The sequence below is a fragment of the Taudactylus pleione genome, unplaced genomic scaffold (assembly GCF_031769625.1).
Source record: "Taudactylus pleione unplaced genomic scaffold, aTauple2 ptg000203l, whole genome shotgun sequence".
NCBI classification, from domain to species: Eukaryota; Metazoa; Chordata; class Amphibia; order Anura; family Myobatrachidae; genus Taudactylus; species Taudactylus pleione.
Window position 1 is genome coordinate 3865883 of NW_028284605.1, and position 16853 is coordinate 3882735.

A 16853-nucleotide genomic window follows, 5' to 3' on the forward strand; every position below is an offset into this window, starting at 1 on the left:
GGTACAACATATATCAATCAGTTAGAGCAACGTGTATAAGTGACTCCGAATAATTACATGTATATATATGCTATACGAGTACTACTTTTGCTTGTTGTTTTGCACATAACTACATAATATGAAAATCTGAGGAATATATGAATAACATTTGAAAGGATCACACAATTCCTGATCATCGTGGAACACATTTGAAAAAGGGATTTAATCAGTATTTATCTTTTCTTTTTTTTTTTGCTACATTTCTTCTGAAGTGTAAATAGTGCCACCTCACCTGTGGGGTATATTTTTCTTGTATGTAAGTGTATTTGTATCTATGTACATATATATATATATATATATATTTATTTGTGCGGGGTCGGGGTAGGGCGGTTTATATATACATACGGAAACCCCCCTTCCAAATCCTGCATTTGCTCCTGACTATTATTTATGCCTAAAACTGCAAAGTTTAAAAGAAAACACTGTTTTGACCTTGTTAGAAGACTGTCCTGGTCACTACTCAGCAACTTAATGTTCTATATAAAAATTACTTCTACTGCACAAATCCTGTCGGAATATCTATACTGTAAAGCCTTTTTGTTATTATATATAAATTGTTTGCTTTATGTCTCTTGGATGTTTTTATTTTTTTGTTCAGAGACCATGAAAAACATGAGACATAATAAAGTCCAGTATCGTTATTATTTTCTGTTTCCAGATTTTGAGATGAGAGCATACTCAAAATGGACAATGAGATTTTATCATGCATTTAGCTACAGCGGCTTTATAAACCCTGGCTGAGATGTCTACAGATGTAATTTTGATTTGCAGTGTAATGAAAGATTTTGCAGCAAGCCAAGCATCTGGATAATAGTGCTTGACATTAAAGCTAGAGAAAAGTAAGGCTCTCACACACATTGTTTGGTTGCTACAGGGAAGGCACAATGGCACTGGCCTTGGATAAAATCTAAATTATGTCCCATATAACAAAGTTAAGTTACTTTCTTTGTGCAGCAAGCTTCATCAGATCAGCGCTGTGGTACAGAATACAGAATGAGGTAATAACTCACACACTTCCCTGCAGAGAACTGGAACAAGAAATAGGATACAGTATTAATAGCGTGCACACAACTGAATTGTAACAGGAGTCCCGCAATGCCAAGCATTCCTCACAGAGACTACACACTTGGACTGGCGAGTACTTGTCTCTTGCTGTTAATGTACTTGGATGACAAGTGCCCATACTAAGCAGCTGAAGAAAGAAGTTATCTGGTGGGAATACTCTGTAAGTTCAAGGATGATTGGTTAGCACTGGGACTTCATTTCTCTTGGAAATGGCTTCTGCCAGTTTTAGCTGCCCACAAGTAATTTCTGAGCTTGTTCCTCTTCAGTAAGCTTGCTATAAATAGTTAAAGTTCTAAGTTCAAATCCCAACCCTGGTGGGAGCCTTGCAGTGTAGCCAAGTCTCATACATGGAAATCCAGTGCAGTATAAAAAGTGAGACATTGCCTTGTCTTGTGTCATGGTGGAAGATTAGTACAATTCATTCAATAACCTATTATATTGTCTATGGGTGGTCAGTGGTGATCACCTTCTAATCTGGTTGGTACGGTACGTCATTGCTTACTTTATAAGTATTGTCCCTATCATTGTAAATGGTGTCTAGATTCTACAGTGCACATGGCGGTACCCATGCCAGGACAAATATTTATGCAGCCATTACGTCCTGCTCTTCAAATAAGGGTAAAAAGTTTTGAGCCCCCACATGGACCTCATAGTGGCATACTCTTGATGTAACTCTCATGCCCAAGATGATGTTCCATAGAGTTATACATTTCTGTAATTCAAGACGGGGTACTGCTAATATCCTGAGCTGGAACCCTGGCAAATCTGCTTTATTTATTTATTTATTTTTGAAAGAGGATTTTTTTTTTTTAAATTCTATATTTATAAAAGGAAACCACAACAATAGATGACATCATAGAAACAAACAACATGATTTTCTTTGTTTTCTGTAACTTTTGATATTGATTTTAATATTATAATAATGGTAATGTTTCTTAAGAGGCAATGTAAATGACAAAGGGCTTGATTCAGAGTTGCAGGCAATTCCGGCTGCGTATGGAGCTCACAGTCTTTAGCAGACTGCACATGCACAGGGGCCTGCATAAGTAACTAAAACCAATTACAGGCCATACAGAGTCATACAGAGTTGTACGCTTTTCAGCCACATCTTCACTTGTGACTGAGTGGGTATTAATGGTCTGCAATGGGATGTTCACACATACAGTAGGATAGGTGTTCTATTGGTGTGTTGATGGAGGCATGGGCTATTCAGAGGTAAGTGTATGCAGAGGTCCAATGTCAATCACAATTCTTGCACCAAGGATGGGGCTGGTGCAAATGGGTGTGGTACAAAACATTGGCACTCAGAATGTTCATATGGACCGGAGGTCAATATGCCTAATGTCAACATTGACGTACACTGACGTGAAGACAAATGTCAACATTGCCAGGATATCAACAGTTGGCATGTCGACACACAGCCCATACAGATGTGTCCACATACATCTTACCTCCGTGTGCTACAAGTCACATTAAAATGTAATGCCTGAGCGACATGAAACCCGAAGCAACTTTATACCTTTGAATGAGTCTTCTTCGCACAGTGATGCAAATAGGACACACAAGCAGCTTCTGCTGATTAAAATGATATGCGACATGCCTAAATTCTGTGTGCGAGTGTGGGCGTATCTGCATGCGAAATGCCACGTTACAGTGTCATCGGCTGTGACACTGTGGCTGTGCGAACAGGATGCATTTGAAAGATGCTCAACGTTACCGAGTCACGGCATGGTACGACTGGAAGGTCTATTTAACACGTAAGGAAGTAAGTTGTATGTGGACACATCTGTAATACACAGTGTACAGCTAAAAACAGCTGCTGCTTCAATAAGAAAACAGTAAGACTTGAGACCATTTTGCACAACAAAAAAATGTCCCCATAATAACTTTTTTATAATGATCATGTAATTTTTAATTAGCATTGCATTCTGTGAGAACTTACCTTAGATAATGGTAACACCATAAAGGCCCCTCCACCACTAGACTCCACAATGATGGCCAAGAATTTAGGATTCACAACACAGAAGGAGCTGTCCCAGGTTATCTTAGATACCCGGATGTCTTCATACATTTGGTCAGCTTTAACTGGTTGGCCGAAAATGTGACGGAATTTGCTCTGGCGCACCACTCTTCGGCTCATTGTGGAAATACTGGAAGAAGAAGAGGAAGGAATACAATTATATTCTGTGATGCTCTACATAAGTTTTGCACATTTATGAAATCTAATATTTACTAATTGACAAATGTAACAAGAGGATATGAACATTAAATGCTGTTACATCCAGCCAGAAGATGGTGCAGAGCCAGGAATAAAACACAGTATAACTTGCATGAAAGAGGTGAAATATTGGAGAGCAAGAATTGGACTTATAAAACTCCAGCAACATACTGTAGATCTAATGGTGGCATTAATCTACCCAACATTACTGCTTACAGCCATGCCGCTCACCTACGTTACCTAAAAGATTGGATACACAACAAAAATCTATATGCGAATACTATGTTGGAAACGGCTTTCCTAGATGACATTGCTATCATTAGTTTTTTACATTTGCATGATAATGAGATACCTGTGTCAATTCGAGCTAATCCATTATTAATGTCCACACGAAAAATGTGGCGTATATAACTGCAACATCAAATACAGAGTTTTTCCTGAATATACTGCACAGGACATATCTATCTCCCCATCGCAGATATATTATGGGGTTGTTAGAGTATCCCTCGTGCCTTAGATGTGGCGCACATACAGTAGGGCTGAATTAATGCACTGCCTATGGGGATGTCCAATAATACGGAGATTCTGGACATAGGGAACTATGTTAATAGACATTTGGTAAATTGTTTACCCTTGACTCCTGAATGGGCAATATTGGGTATTACGCCTGCAGATACCAGAATGGCACAGGGGGTTCGGAAATTATTAATTATATCGGCTGTGGCGAAAAAATGTATTCTACAAGTATGGCTACAACCCACAGCTCCCACACTTTCCCTATTTTTGGGAAAACTTTTTAATATTTTCCGAATGGAATGGTTGGAGGCCTCGCTACAGAAAGAAAGATTTACAGAGAAATTTTTCGAGACTTGGGAAAGCTACACAGACGCTAAAAGAACAGATATGGAAATGTTTCAGAAATACACTTTGGTACGAGACACGTGTTTGTGAACAAGACCCCCGATATCCCTTAGTACTGTCTGGTTTATGGTTAAGAACTGATGGTTGCGGACCCAGGCTCACACCAATTTATTTATATTTTATTCATACCCATTGTGTAATGTGCTGATAATTTAATATGTTTGAATAATGGACAATGGTTATTATTCTGTAATTTGTTATACCCACAAGTGAATGTGCTTATTTAAAATTTTATGTTGTATATCTGTTATGCTTCAATAAAGAAAAATTGAGTTGAAAAAAAAAGTAAGCAGTAAAATAAAATTGCTTAACACATAAGAGACAACAGTGACTGGTCTTCAAAGAAGAAATATCAGTTCTGTCCAACACAGTAAAGGTGACCACAGAAGGGACGATCTTGTTGCTCAGGTCTATCATACAGAGCTACAGTATGTGTCCACATGTAGATCAAATTGGATTAGATCCAGCCATACAGAGCACAAGTTGAGCAGCTGGATCACTGGGCTCTGTTAGTGTGGCTGCAGAGAACCTCACATATAGGATGACGACAATCATCTTTTAGATGCCTTTTGAACATACCCTGTTTGGTTCAACAGGCATCAGGGTCACTTTGGGGGACACAAATGCTGTAATGTGAGGTCAGTCCCCTTTATCAGTGCCGATATTGCAGGGCATGTGGTCGGTTTTGCATCGTCCCTTCTCCTTATATCTACCATCTCACACCTCTACTACCGCTGTTCCTGACCTATTTAATGTTGTGACACCCCCACAAACACACCTGACATGGTATTTTTTGTGACAAACAAAACAAAGTAAACAAAACATGCATCATGCTAAAAACACCTACATTACAAAAAACAAAGGCAAATGTTTAGCAAAAACTTTTGAGGGAAAGATAGTTCTTTGCAATAATATTAACAACAGTAAAAGCTGGACACTTAGGTCTGCCGTATGCATGAATTGGGGAATAGGAAGATCGATGGTGGGAGGTGAACCTAGCAATATAGATTTTAGGAATGAATGTGTATTTCTACAGATAAGATAGGAATCAAATTCTGGGATGCCATGAAGTGGCATCCAGGCATGATTACGCTCTAGCCAGAATTGAATTTACTGAACTCCAAATATTATTACTGGTCAGAAAAACACAGGTGTGGCTTATTATATGAACGCCGGTACATGGGCATGCATAAATTAGCCATTGTGACCTCGTATGCAGCATGAGAGCCCTCTGCGTATCAGGAGAGCTGGAGTGTTTGCGGCTGGTTAGACATCGTGAAAGTTCTATCACGCAAAGGTACCATAGTTTTCATAAAAAATAGTTTTATATTTAAAAACTGACTTCTACATTTCAAGGTCACATGATGTGACATTTGACCTTAAAGATCTAAAAAAAAAAAGAAAGAGAGTTATGGTAACACTTACTTTCTTTAACTCTCTTTCTTCAAAGTCCATAGGGTCCACAGGGATACCATGGGGTGTAGGTCGTGGTTAAGAACCGTTCGAACACCAGACAGTCAAGCTTTTTAGCTCCCAGAATGCCCTGGTCCTTCCCCCTATACCCCTCCCCTAAGCCTGAGGAAATTCAGTTTTATAACAAGCCCAAGGCAGAAGGAGGAAAGAGAGAAGGGAGACTGGTACACAGAAGAATCACACTCATATACTAGGGAGACGGAGACTGGTGACCAGGAAACCCAACCCAGAGAGACCAGGGCGTCAGGACGGGCGACCTGTGGACACTATGGACTTCGAAGAAAGAGGGTTAACGAAGGTAAGTTTTACCACAACTAATTTCTTCTTCAGGGTCCATAGGGATCCACAGGGATACCATGGGGATGCAGTATTCAAGTGTGGGGACACTCCTGAGCTGAGAGGAGTATTCTGCATCCAAATGAAGCATCCTGATAGGCAAAGGTATCGAAGGCATAGAACCTAAAAAAGGTGTGGAAGAAGACCACGTGACCGCCTTACAAACAGCTGAGGTGCCACGGCAGACTGCCCATGAGGGACCCACAGAGCAAGTGGAATGAGCAATGACGGTAGCCGGTACAGGAAGGCCCATCTGCGTATAGGCCTGTGAGAAGCAATCTGGCCAGAGTCTGCTTGTTAGCTGGCCAGCCCCTTTAGTGGAATCCATAAGGGACAAACAGGGAATCTGTTTTCCGAAGAGAACTTGTACGGTAGATCCCAAGAGCAGGGACCACATCCAAGGAGGCCTCACCTCAGGGCCGGATTAACAATGGGGCGGATGGAGCTACAGCTCCAGGCCTCCCATTGAAAATAGGCCCACAGGATACAAGGACTGCAGTGCAGACAGGAAAAAAAAAGATTTTTTTTCCTGTCACCACCGACAGCCCAGCTGACTCACTTATCGGCTCACTCACCTCCCAGCTCACTCACTTACTGGCCGCCCGAAGCTGAGCCCATTGTCACCCCCAACCCCTCCTCTCGGCTGCTCGACCTAAGCCCCGCCCACTACTGCCCGCCGAAGCCCCGCCCCTATGTGCCTTAAGCTCCGCCTCCTGTACGTCCTACTGCAGAGCTGTGTCCTGTGACTGTGCACCAGACCAATCGCCTAGTTCAGGAGGGAAGGCACTTCAGCCCAGCATGTCACATTCCACAGGTCAGTGTAATGTTTGGCCCCTGTGTACAATTTATGTATGTTTTGTATAAATATTTATTTACATTGCTATATATATGTGTGTGTTAAATTAGGTGGGTACAGGAGCATATAATGTATAAATATGTATATGTATATACATATATATATTTATATATTATACAGTATGTGTATGTATATATACATACATACATACGTACAGTATGTGTATACATATATATATATATATATACACACACACACAAACACACACACAGTAGGTGCTTGTTCAATCCTAGGAAAGACAGAGGGGGCACTCCGGGACTTGAATGCACAATGTATTTACTTGAAAATGACCGACGTTTCAGAGCCAACCTTGATAAAAGAGTTGGGTGGGCTCTGAAACGTCGGTAATTTTCAAGTAAATACTTTGTGCATTCAAGTCCCGGAGTGCCCCCTCTTCTTTCCTAGGATTGAACAAGCACCTACTGTATGAATATTCCTTGGGAGGGCACCTGGGCACCCTGCCTTTAGTTTGGACTGTGAGTCCCGATTGATTTTGTGTGATATACTGTATATATAATATATATATAACACACATTGGTAAATAGAGAGGGTACAGGAGCTTGAGGCACACTTATGGGGACTAAAGTGGGTGTGGTATTATATGTCGACATTCATCATGTAGACAGTGATGGAATGCCGACATATCATCCCTGTTGGCCCACTAACATGCTCCTGATGGCTGTAGCAGCTTCAGCGCGGCTTCCGGGTCCCAGCAGTCATGACCTCTGCTGCTCCTGCCTTCCGATGAGTATTACCCCCATCCCTAAACCTAATCCCTACCCCTCCCTGTAGTGCCTAACCCACTCCTCCCCCTGCAGCCTAACCCTAACCTTCCCCTAGTGCCTAACGCCCCGGCACAGCCTAACCCTAATCCCTACCCCTAACCCTCCCTGTAGGGCATAACCTTAGCCACGCCCCCCCCAATCTGACTGTAACCTCCCCTAATGCCTAACCCTCCGTGCAGTGTCTAAACCTATCCTCCTCCCCCGCAGCCTAGCCTTAACCTTCCCCTAGGTCAGGGATGGGGAACCTCAGGTCTGGGGGCCGTGTAAGGCCCGCGGAGTCATTTGGTCTGGCCCTCTGAACTTTTCTCTGCTAGTCTCATCTGGCTACCAGGGTGCCTAGAATAGCATCCTGCAGCCAGAATCGATGCACCAGTGCCGCCAGGAGCCCTTACAGCTCCCTGGAAAATCCTTAGGATGCCCCGGCATAGCTGTAATCACCAGGGATTGTGGCCCCGCCTCATGTAATGTCACATGGAGGGAGCGTGGCCTGCACCTGGCCCGCGAATAATGTTATAAAATGGCCCTTGGCAGAGAAAAGGTTCCCCTGCCCTAGGGCCTAACCGGAATCGGTATGAAATACCACCGGCCGCATGGACGGCGGTTCGATTCCCTGCAGCGCCTGGCCGACAAAAGCAGAGTTCCCGGCAGCAGAAGCCCGACAGTGCTGGAAATCCCGATCGTCGCTAAAGTAGGTATAAACTAACCTAACCCTAAACCTCCTTAGGCGTGCCTAACCCTAACCTCCCCCCCAAAGTGCCTAACCCTAATCCCCCCTCTAAGTGCCTAACCCTAACCCCCCCTTCCTCGCTGCCTAACCCTAACCCTCCCTCTCCCTAGCCTAACCCTAACCCTCCCCCCCCCGTGGCTGTCCGCTCGCGGCGCCCGGCATCCCTTCGATCGGGATGCAAGGCGCCTGTCTCCCTGCGTCGGGGAAATGAGAGGCGTCTAGATATAGGCGCCCGGCATTTCACCCTCGCCGGGATATGACAGTCGGGAAGCCGGCTGTCGGTATTAAGGCAGCCGGTTTCCCGATTGTACCGGCCTAACCCCCCCACACACACACACAGTCATTTTTAAATTAACTTTAATATCAACATAATGAATATTGACATTATGGCTGTTGGCTTGTATAAAACACACTAGAATACATTTAAGTAATCAACGTCTCAGGACTTGTATTCATTATTTCGTCAGGATTAGCAAAATGACAAATACAAGTTCTGAACATTGCTTACATAAACGGGTCAGTGTGTTTTATACAAGCCGTCCAGAGTGTCTCACACAAACACACACACACAAAGAGCTGGCTCCAGAGCGCCCTGTGCCGGCACTGCCCCTTAACCACATGACGTCATGCTGTCGTGTAGAGGGGTCTGGGTCACCGGCACCTGGAAGTGCAACACTGCCCAGAGCATCCGGAGGAGGCTGCAAAGACTGCAGGGTGTCTGTCTGGGCAGTACTGCAGCAGTGATACTGGCTGCAGGGTACAAGCACCCTGCTAGCCAGTAACAAAGGCCATGGGGTAGCGATGGTGCTGCAAACAGAGCCCTGCGCTCTGTGCAGCATCACCGGTCACATACCTGCGGTTATGGCACTGTATCCAGTCAAAACACACCCACAACACAGGCCACACCCCTATGTAAATCACAGCTACACCACACTAGTCACAACCCCACATCACCAGTCACACTGCTGCAGCGCTGGTCACACCCCCTGCAGCGGCACACAATAGGCCCTTCATAAATTTCAGCTCCAGGCCCATGTTGACATTAATCTGGCACTGCCTCACCTGCAAAGAGGTCTGGTGATTGGAAGTCCGGAACTACAAGTTCCTCATTAATATGGAAATGATAAACAACCTTGGGAAGGAAACCAGGACAAGATCGAAGAACAGCCCTGTCCCGATGAAATATCAGAAATGGGGAGAGACAGGAAGGCGCCCCTAAATATTACACCCTGCAAGCGGACGCAGAGTCTTTGCAGTAAGCCACTGAAGTTCCACTGATTCCAGGGGTTCAAACAGAAGGCCCTGAAGGGCATGGAGAACCAGTGGCAAATCCCACGTAGCCACTGGATGGACAAAGGGAATACGGAGGACACCTTGGACATCCGGTGTGGACATCCGGTAGTGGAGCAAGTCTGGCAGATGCCGGCTTACGCGCTCTGAGCATAGTCTAGACCACAGAGCGAGAAAACCCTTTGGATCTCAGAAGGGATGTCTCAAGAGCCACACCGTCAAAGACAGACCGATCACTGCGCTACAGCCCCGGAAGCTTGCGTCCGTCATCAGGAAGATCCATTCCGGGAACCAGAAGGAGTGACCCTGGGTTAGGTGTGCCATCTGTAGCCACTATGAGAGGGACAAACGCACCTCTGGAGAGAGCGCCATTGTCTGGGATCTGATCCGGTTAGGTAACCAGTTCCACCTGGAAAGGATTAGGTGCCTTGAGTGGAACTGAGTGTACTCCACCATGTCGAAGGTGGAGACCACTGATCCCAGAATTTGCATTGCTGAGTGAATTGACACTTGGCGACTGTGGAGTAATCTGCACACTCATTGTTGAAGTGTGGAGATCTTGTCTGCTGTCAGGAAGATTCTAAAAGAACCCCCAGATGGACCATCTTTTGGGAAGGGCTCAGGAAGGACTTTTTCCAGTTGATTAGCCAACCATGTCTTTGCAGGAAAGCAAGGGTTACCTGTAGATGGTGGCGAAGAACCTCTCGCGACCTTGCTAAGAGCAAGAGATCATCCAGGTATGGGAGCAGCCGAATTCCCTGACCCCGCAGGTGGGCTGCCATGTGTCACAACCCGGGTCTGTTTCCCCTGCCACCGTATCACTTACAGATTCTGCCAGCATTCTCTATCACATCCCAGATGCACAGGCTTCAGTGTTTCTCGGCCTGCTAGGCCTTAAGTAAGATCTGAGCCTGCTACATAGTGCTGCAGTGACAAGTCCCGATCACCTGTTTGCAACAGCCAATCAAGTGATAGCCTGAGCCTTACCGTACCACCTGTCTCTGCTTAGCCTATCCCAGGGGTATATATCCCAGCTGCTGACTCTACCTAATTGCCAGTACTATGTCTAACCTCAGTTCATACTGAGTGAGCTATACTGAGCTCCTGTTGCTTACTTGTATCCAGTTTGTGCAGTTTTTCTTCCTTCTGCTATACGGATTCCTGCAAGGGATCTGCACCTGGGGCAGCTATTCTATTGGCTGCACAGAAAATCTCAACCTGTTCCAGATATCCAAACCTGCAAATCGCCTGTGTATACCATTCTCATTGCATGGTGAGTGTTCCTGCATCATTGATGCCGCTCCTGGTATCAGCATCCACCATCCATTCCGGTGTCTGGTCAGCATCTGGTACGGTCTATGCCTGAAGCAGCTATCCTGCTAGTTGCACAGAGAATACCTACCTGTTCCAGCTATCTGGGGGGGTTGGGGACCCACACCGCCGCAGCTGTGAGGCGGTGTTGGGACCTCGGAATGTGAATGGATGTTGCGCACATGCGCGCGGCATCCATTCAGTGCCATTAGAGGGCTGGGGGAAGCCCAGCTAGTGAGGCTCTCCCCAGCCTGACGTTATTTGGAGGCGTGCCATGCGGGCACGCCCCTCAGGTAACGTCACACAAGGAGGCGTGACCTATGATAATTAGGCCACAAACCCCATTTCGGTCGCATGCGGCGATAATGAGCGCAGGGCACTCGGCCGGCACAGGGAGCTTTTAGCACTGCAGCCGGCCTTGCACATAACAACTTGTCTTCAACACCGACATCCCTGGTGGTCTAGTGGGTACGATACAGCATCTCTCCGCCAAGATCGGGGTTCGATTCCCGATCAGGAAAGTGTTCTTCACTACATGCCAGGTGGTCTCCTTAGGCCTGCCAGCTTTCTGCACACTGTTTAGCAGTAAAAAACTGCAAAAATCCCGGCGCTAATTGAGAGAGGATATAACGATCAGTGCCAGCTGCAAGTATTAGGGTTATGGTCAGTAACCCAGAGACAATAGTCTCTATAGCAATATGCAGAGAAAAACAAAGCAATACTGCGCTATGCACTGATGTAGAGAATGGTATTGTTCATATGTCTATAATAGGTTTGCTGTTTGTTAATAAACAGGAGGCCTTATGAATAAGATAAATGTTTTTAATCAACACAATGTGGTTCACATATATATCAAAGTTACAATCATGTGCACATGAAAAATGGAACCTACATAAAAATAGAACCTACATAAAAATAAATAAATCAATAATGGGCTGAAATAAATTGCTAAATGCAAAAAAATTATATCATTGAACTGCGGTATCACAGCATAGAGAAGCCACTGTCGTAACAATGTGGCTAGAAAGTAGCAAGTGTATTTTGATGGAAATTGTCAAAACAGCTTAGATTTGCTACTGTGTAGCAATCACTACTGGCGTCCCAGAGTGAAATGCAATGGAATGGAGAAATAAACAGTGGAAAGGTGGAGAAGGTATTACCTCTACCTCTAAGTAGTCGTGTTCACACTGATAGTTGTCCCGGCCAAACTCTTTGTTGTAAGGCCGCGGGTGAGTGTTAGCACCTGCCGTGCAATGGGAGACAAAATCTCTGTGAAGCGGTGAGCGTGATCCAGCAAACACTGACCAGGAGCAGGTAAAGTACCGGAGGTGACTGGATCCACACTGTCCTCCGCCCTGACTGGTTCGCTTCACTGTGGAGTCGCGGCCGAATGAGACCAACTTGCCATGCAGCGGGAGATTGGATGGATCTGTAGAATGAATGCCGCGTGCGGCTGGCAGCGCTCCCGGAATAAATGGATGGTTCCGTATATATCATCCAAAGTAATAGACGATATAGGGTAGTGATGCTGTGAGCAAACCTCAGATGCCTGGGTGATGACGTCAACGCGTTTCGTCCCGCAAAAAACAGAACTTTTTCAAGTCTTGAAAAAGTTCCGGTTTTTGCGGGACGAAATTTTTTTGCATTTAGCAATTTATTTCAGCCCATTATTGATTTATTTATTTTTATGTAGGTTCTATTTTTATGTAGGTTCCATTTTTCATGTGCACATGATTGTAACTTTGATATATATGTGAACCACATTGTGTTGATTAAAAACATTTATCTTATTCATAAGGCCTCCTGTTTATTAACAAACAGCAAACCTATTCTAGACATATGAACAATACCATTCTCTACATCAGTGCATAGCGCAGTATTGCTTTGTTTTTCTCTGCAGCTTTCTGCACATGCCTCCAGACACCTACACAGACGAATATCAGACACAGTGAAGTATAACACTTTGCACAAAGTCCGTCCTGATTTAAATCCTCCTCAGATAAACCTGCTGTACATGATAGCAGTATAGGTGCAGCCGCTTGCTTGCTACTCTTGCCCTTGCTAGACATAGCTGCAAAGTAGTATAGCACATGGTATGGCACTGAGCAATATGCAACCACCAATTATGTGACAATAATCACCAAACACAATTGGGCATGCACTATAGTGATTCTACCTATCGTTTAGATAAACTGCAGGAGATCACAGCTCAGAGTGGAAGAGTGGAGTGCAACAGCACAGTATGTGACAACTTTCACAAATACAAGTAAATGTGAAGTGCAGTAGTTTTTGACCCTTATACACCGGTATATTAGGGCTATAAGAGAAAAACAGGGAAAGATATAAGCTGACAGTATATGGAAAATAGACAGTGCTAGCATAAGTCACATACAATGCAGAAATAATATGGCTGCAAAGGGCACTACATTCAACTACACAGACCCAGTGGCTGGTAGCCTACAGCACTACATAACCTGACTCCAGGGAGAGGTATGTAAGGGGACTGGAACCAGCGTTTCCCTGAGAGAGCTGTGGCTGTGCATTAGAGAAAATGGCCGCCGGAGATCTCTGAGGGGGCGGGTTCTGAGGAGGAGAGCAGGTCTGAGCGGCGAGACCGCGGTGGAATTGCGCCTAGAGCTGGGGAAGGGGCCGCTGAAAGGGAATGGATGACCTCCCCATGCCAAATTTTAACCCCTGGGGCACTGAATTCCCAGTCCAGATGGGGTCCCTGGTAGTCTAGTGAATCCTCCAGCCAGTCCTGAGTGTTCACACTCAACACCTCCGGTCTGTCCCCTGAGACAGGAAGTAAGAATGCTAAACTGCCTTACCTGTCCCCTGAAGTCCGCATTGCAGTCTGGGGTCCTCCCGTGGAGCCGGTTAGCAAGGTCCTTGGGAGCCCCTGCCGAAAGTACCAAGCCGTGGCTGGACTGGCGGTCATGGAGGTGTGATGGAGCGACAGCACAGATGTCCTAAGAACAGTTTGATACTGCGCACTCAGTATAATGGCGCATACACACGGAACGACAGTCTGCGATAACGATATTGCTGAACGATCTCCTGGGTGTGCTGGATGATCGATATCGATCATCCAGCACACCACCAACCCAACGCCAGCCGGTGACTATATTAACCTGGTCGATATCGACCAGGTTGGCCTGCATGCACAGTTGATGGACGATATCTTTATCGTCCATACGTGCCCGCATATCGCAGGTCGTTGGTGGGTTGGAGGCACCGAAAAATGCACGATATGAACGATATCGATATGATCAATATCGTTCATATAGTGCATTTTAATCGTACAGTGTGTATGCACCATAAGAATAGTCGATGGTTTGCACCACTCGATGGCCACCGCTGCGGGCTAATAAAAAAAACAGGGGGTGGGGCTTATCGGACAGCCAGGGGGCGGGGCTAAGCTCTGTCATGAGCAGGGGAAAAAAATCGGGTTTCACTTTGCCATCGATGGAAAAAAATAATTGGCTCTCTGCCATCAATGGCAAAACCATCGACCATCGGTAGTAAACCATCGATAATTGTAAACTACTGATGGTCGATGGCCATCCCTACTGTGTTCTTCTCAGTCTTGCTGCAGCTTCTGCATTGAGAACTAGTACAAGGGACTAATGTGGCATACACGCTAAACGATAAAAGTGAACAATATATATTGTTCATATCATCCAGTGTGTATGTTGATTAGCTTCCTCGGGTCATTAACGATGTTTGCTGTCGTGCAAACATGCAGGCCAATCTGAAGATATCGTCAGAAAGTGCCTGTTCAGTGACGTGGCAGGATGAGGTCACTGAACGATATTGTTAACGATATTGTTCAGTGTGTATACCCAATATCTTTCACCAATATCTTTTAGCACATTGCCAAGTGTGTATGCCCCTTAAGACAGTGGGCCTGATTCAGAGCCGCTCGTAAGCGGCCGCTCGTTCGCTCTGAGCGACGTTCGCACAACTGCGCATGCGTATGTGTCGTAATGCGCATACACAAAACAGTCACTGCGATCGGAAATCGTGCGCTCGTAAAACAGCGAGGGGCTGCTAATTTGATTGACAGAATGTACCGTTTGTGGGTGGTAACAGGGGAAGGTGCTTGAAAACGGGGGAGTGGAAATCCGAACGCAGGTGTGCCTAACGGTCAAAAGGCGTTTAACGGGAGTGCATAATTATAAAAGGAGCATCATCGACCACGTCACTTGGTTGTCTTTTAGCCTGAACTGCTCGCAGTGATAGCGGTAAAAAAATCGTACCACAAGCACTGCGAGCAGTTCAGATGCCTTTCGATATTCCCGATTGATCTAATAAATACCGGAGATGACGTGTGATGCGAACGGCAAAGGGGAGTCTTTACAAAATAGCGAGCACATTTTTCGGACGCTCGCTCAGACATAGAGGCGTCAACAAACTGCAAAGAGCGAGCGCTGAATTTAAATATCTGGCCCCTTTTTTAGAACGACCGTCCGCAAATAGCGTCCGGGTCTGAATCAGGCCCAGTTTATCTAATAGTGGTAGTTTGATTAAGAGCTTGACAAATGGATAAGAAGTACATTAGACTCAGTGCTGCAACCCATTTGATATTAAAGGACACAGCAGCAGTAGAAAACAATTATCAGGCGCAGGTTCCTCAGCTGGAATATGGAATACATCCTTTTTTATAACTTTTTTGCAATTTTTATAGCTTTTCTTTTGCAATAGTTTTCTTCTTTCATTCTCTTCCTCTTGATAGGTGATGCTCCCACACCATACATTCCTACTATCTCGGAAGTCGCAGGAGGCTCCCGATTTTTCGGGTAACCCTCCGCACCCTCGGTAGAGTAGGCACTTCTCCCGAATTCCTGCCCACTTCCTAGTGAAGTGGGCAGAATGGGGAGAATTTCCACAGAGATCGAGGGTTCCCGAGTATGGGGTGGGGCTTAATGACACGATTCTTCAAGAATTGCGTCATTTGGTCCCGTCCACTATTTAATTACACACTATTCGCGGCAATTTGCAACGAAGGGGTGCGGCTTAATGACATGACCCATCAGGCCCCGTCCCCATCACTGCTCTCCCGGGGAGGAAAACTTAAAACTAGGCAAGTATGTCCCACACTGCTTAAACGTTCATTTAATGACTGCAAAGCTGATTCAGTCCTGCATGTTGCCAACGCTATGTCACTTTCCTCATCAATTGATGTGCTTGGTCCTTCCTCAGCAATTAAAGAATCCTGTTTAACTTGTTTCCTACAGTTCTCACAAATCATTTGATCACTACTGCCATGTGGCTGTATTTTCATCATCCATGGTAGCACCTTCCTTAATTGTTTTCTACTGCTGCTATGTCCTTTAATATCAAATAGGTTGTCCTAATGTACATTTTAGCCATTTGTCATGCTCTTGATCAAACTACCACTATTCATTGATAAACTGTATTATATAAACCAGGGGTTCCCTCAGGGCACCCCAACAGTTCAGGTTTTAGCGAAATCCATGGATAAGCACAGGTGGTTAAATCAAACTGACTGAGGTACTAATTAAGACACCTGCGTCCAAGCATGGATATCCTTAAAATCTGGACTTTTAAGGTGCCCTGAGGACTGAGTTTGGGAACCTCCAAGATGAACTGTATTAGTCCCTTATAGCATACTTTGTCCATTGCATCATACTGGCCCTTACTCTCCTGAAACGGCTGGGAGCCTCCCGACATCATGTAACCTTGAAATGTAAAATTCAACATTTAAATATAAAAGTATTTTTATGAAAAGTATGGTCCCTTCAAAACAAGACCAACATGAAAGTTCTGCCACAATTACAAGCAAAGTTATGATTCGATTTAGTTGACCTT

General features: G+C 45.1%; 1 protein-coding gene across 2 annotated transcripts in view; it reads right to left on the reverse strand.

Moving 5' to 3' along the window:
- CORO6 (coronin 6) overlaps positions 1-16853 on the reverse strand; it is a 186727-nt gene that overhangs the window by 100895 nt on the left and 68979 nt on the right. For both annotated transcript variants that reach the window (XM_088477773.1, XM_088477772.1), the window contains exon 2: positions 3047-3254. In XM_088477773.1, coding sequence (XP_088333899.1) covers positions 3047-3244 — 198 coding nt within the window. In that variant the 5' untranslated portion in view covers positions 3245-3254. The remainder of the gene's footprint in view (positions 1-3046; positions 3255-16853) is intronic.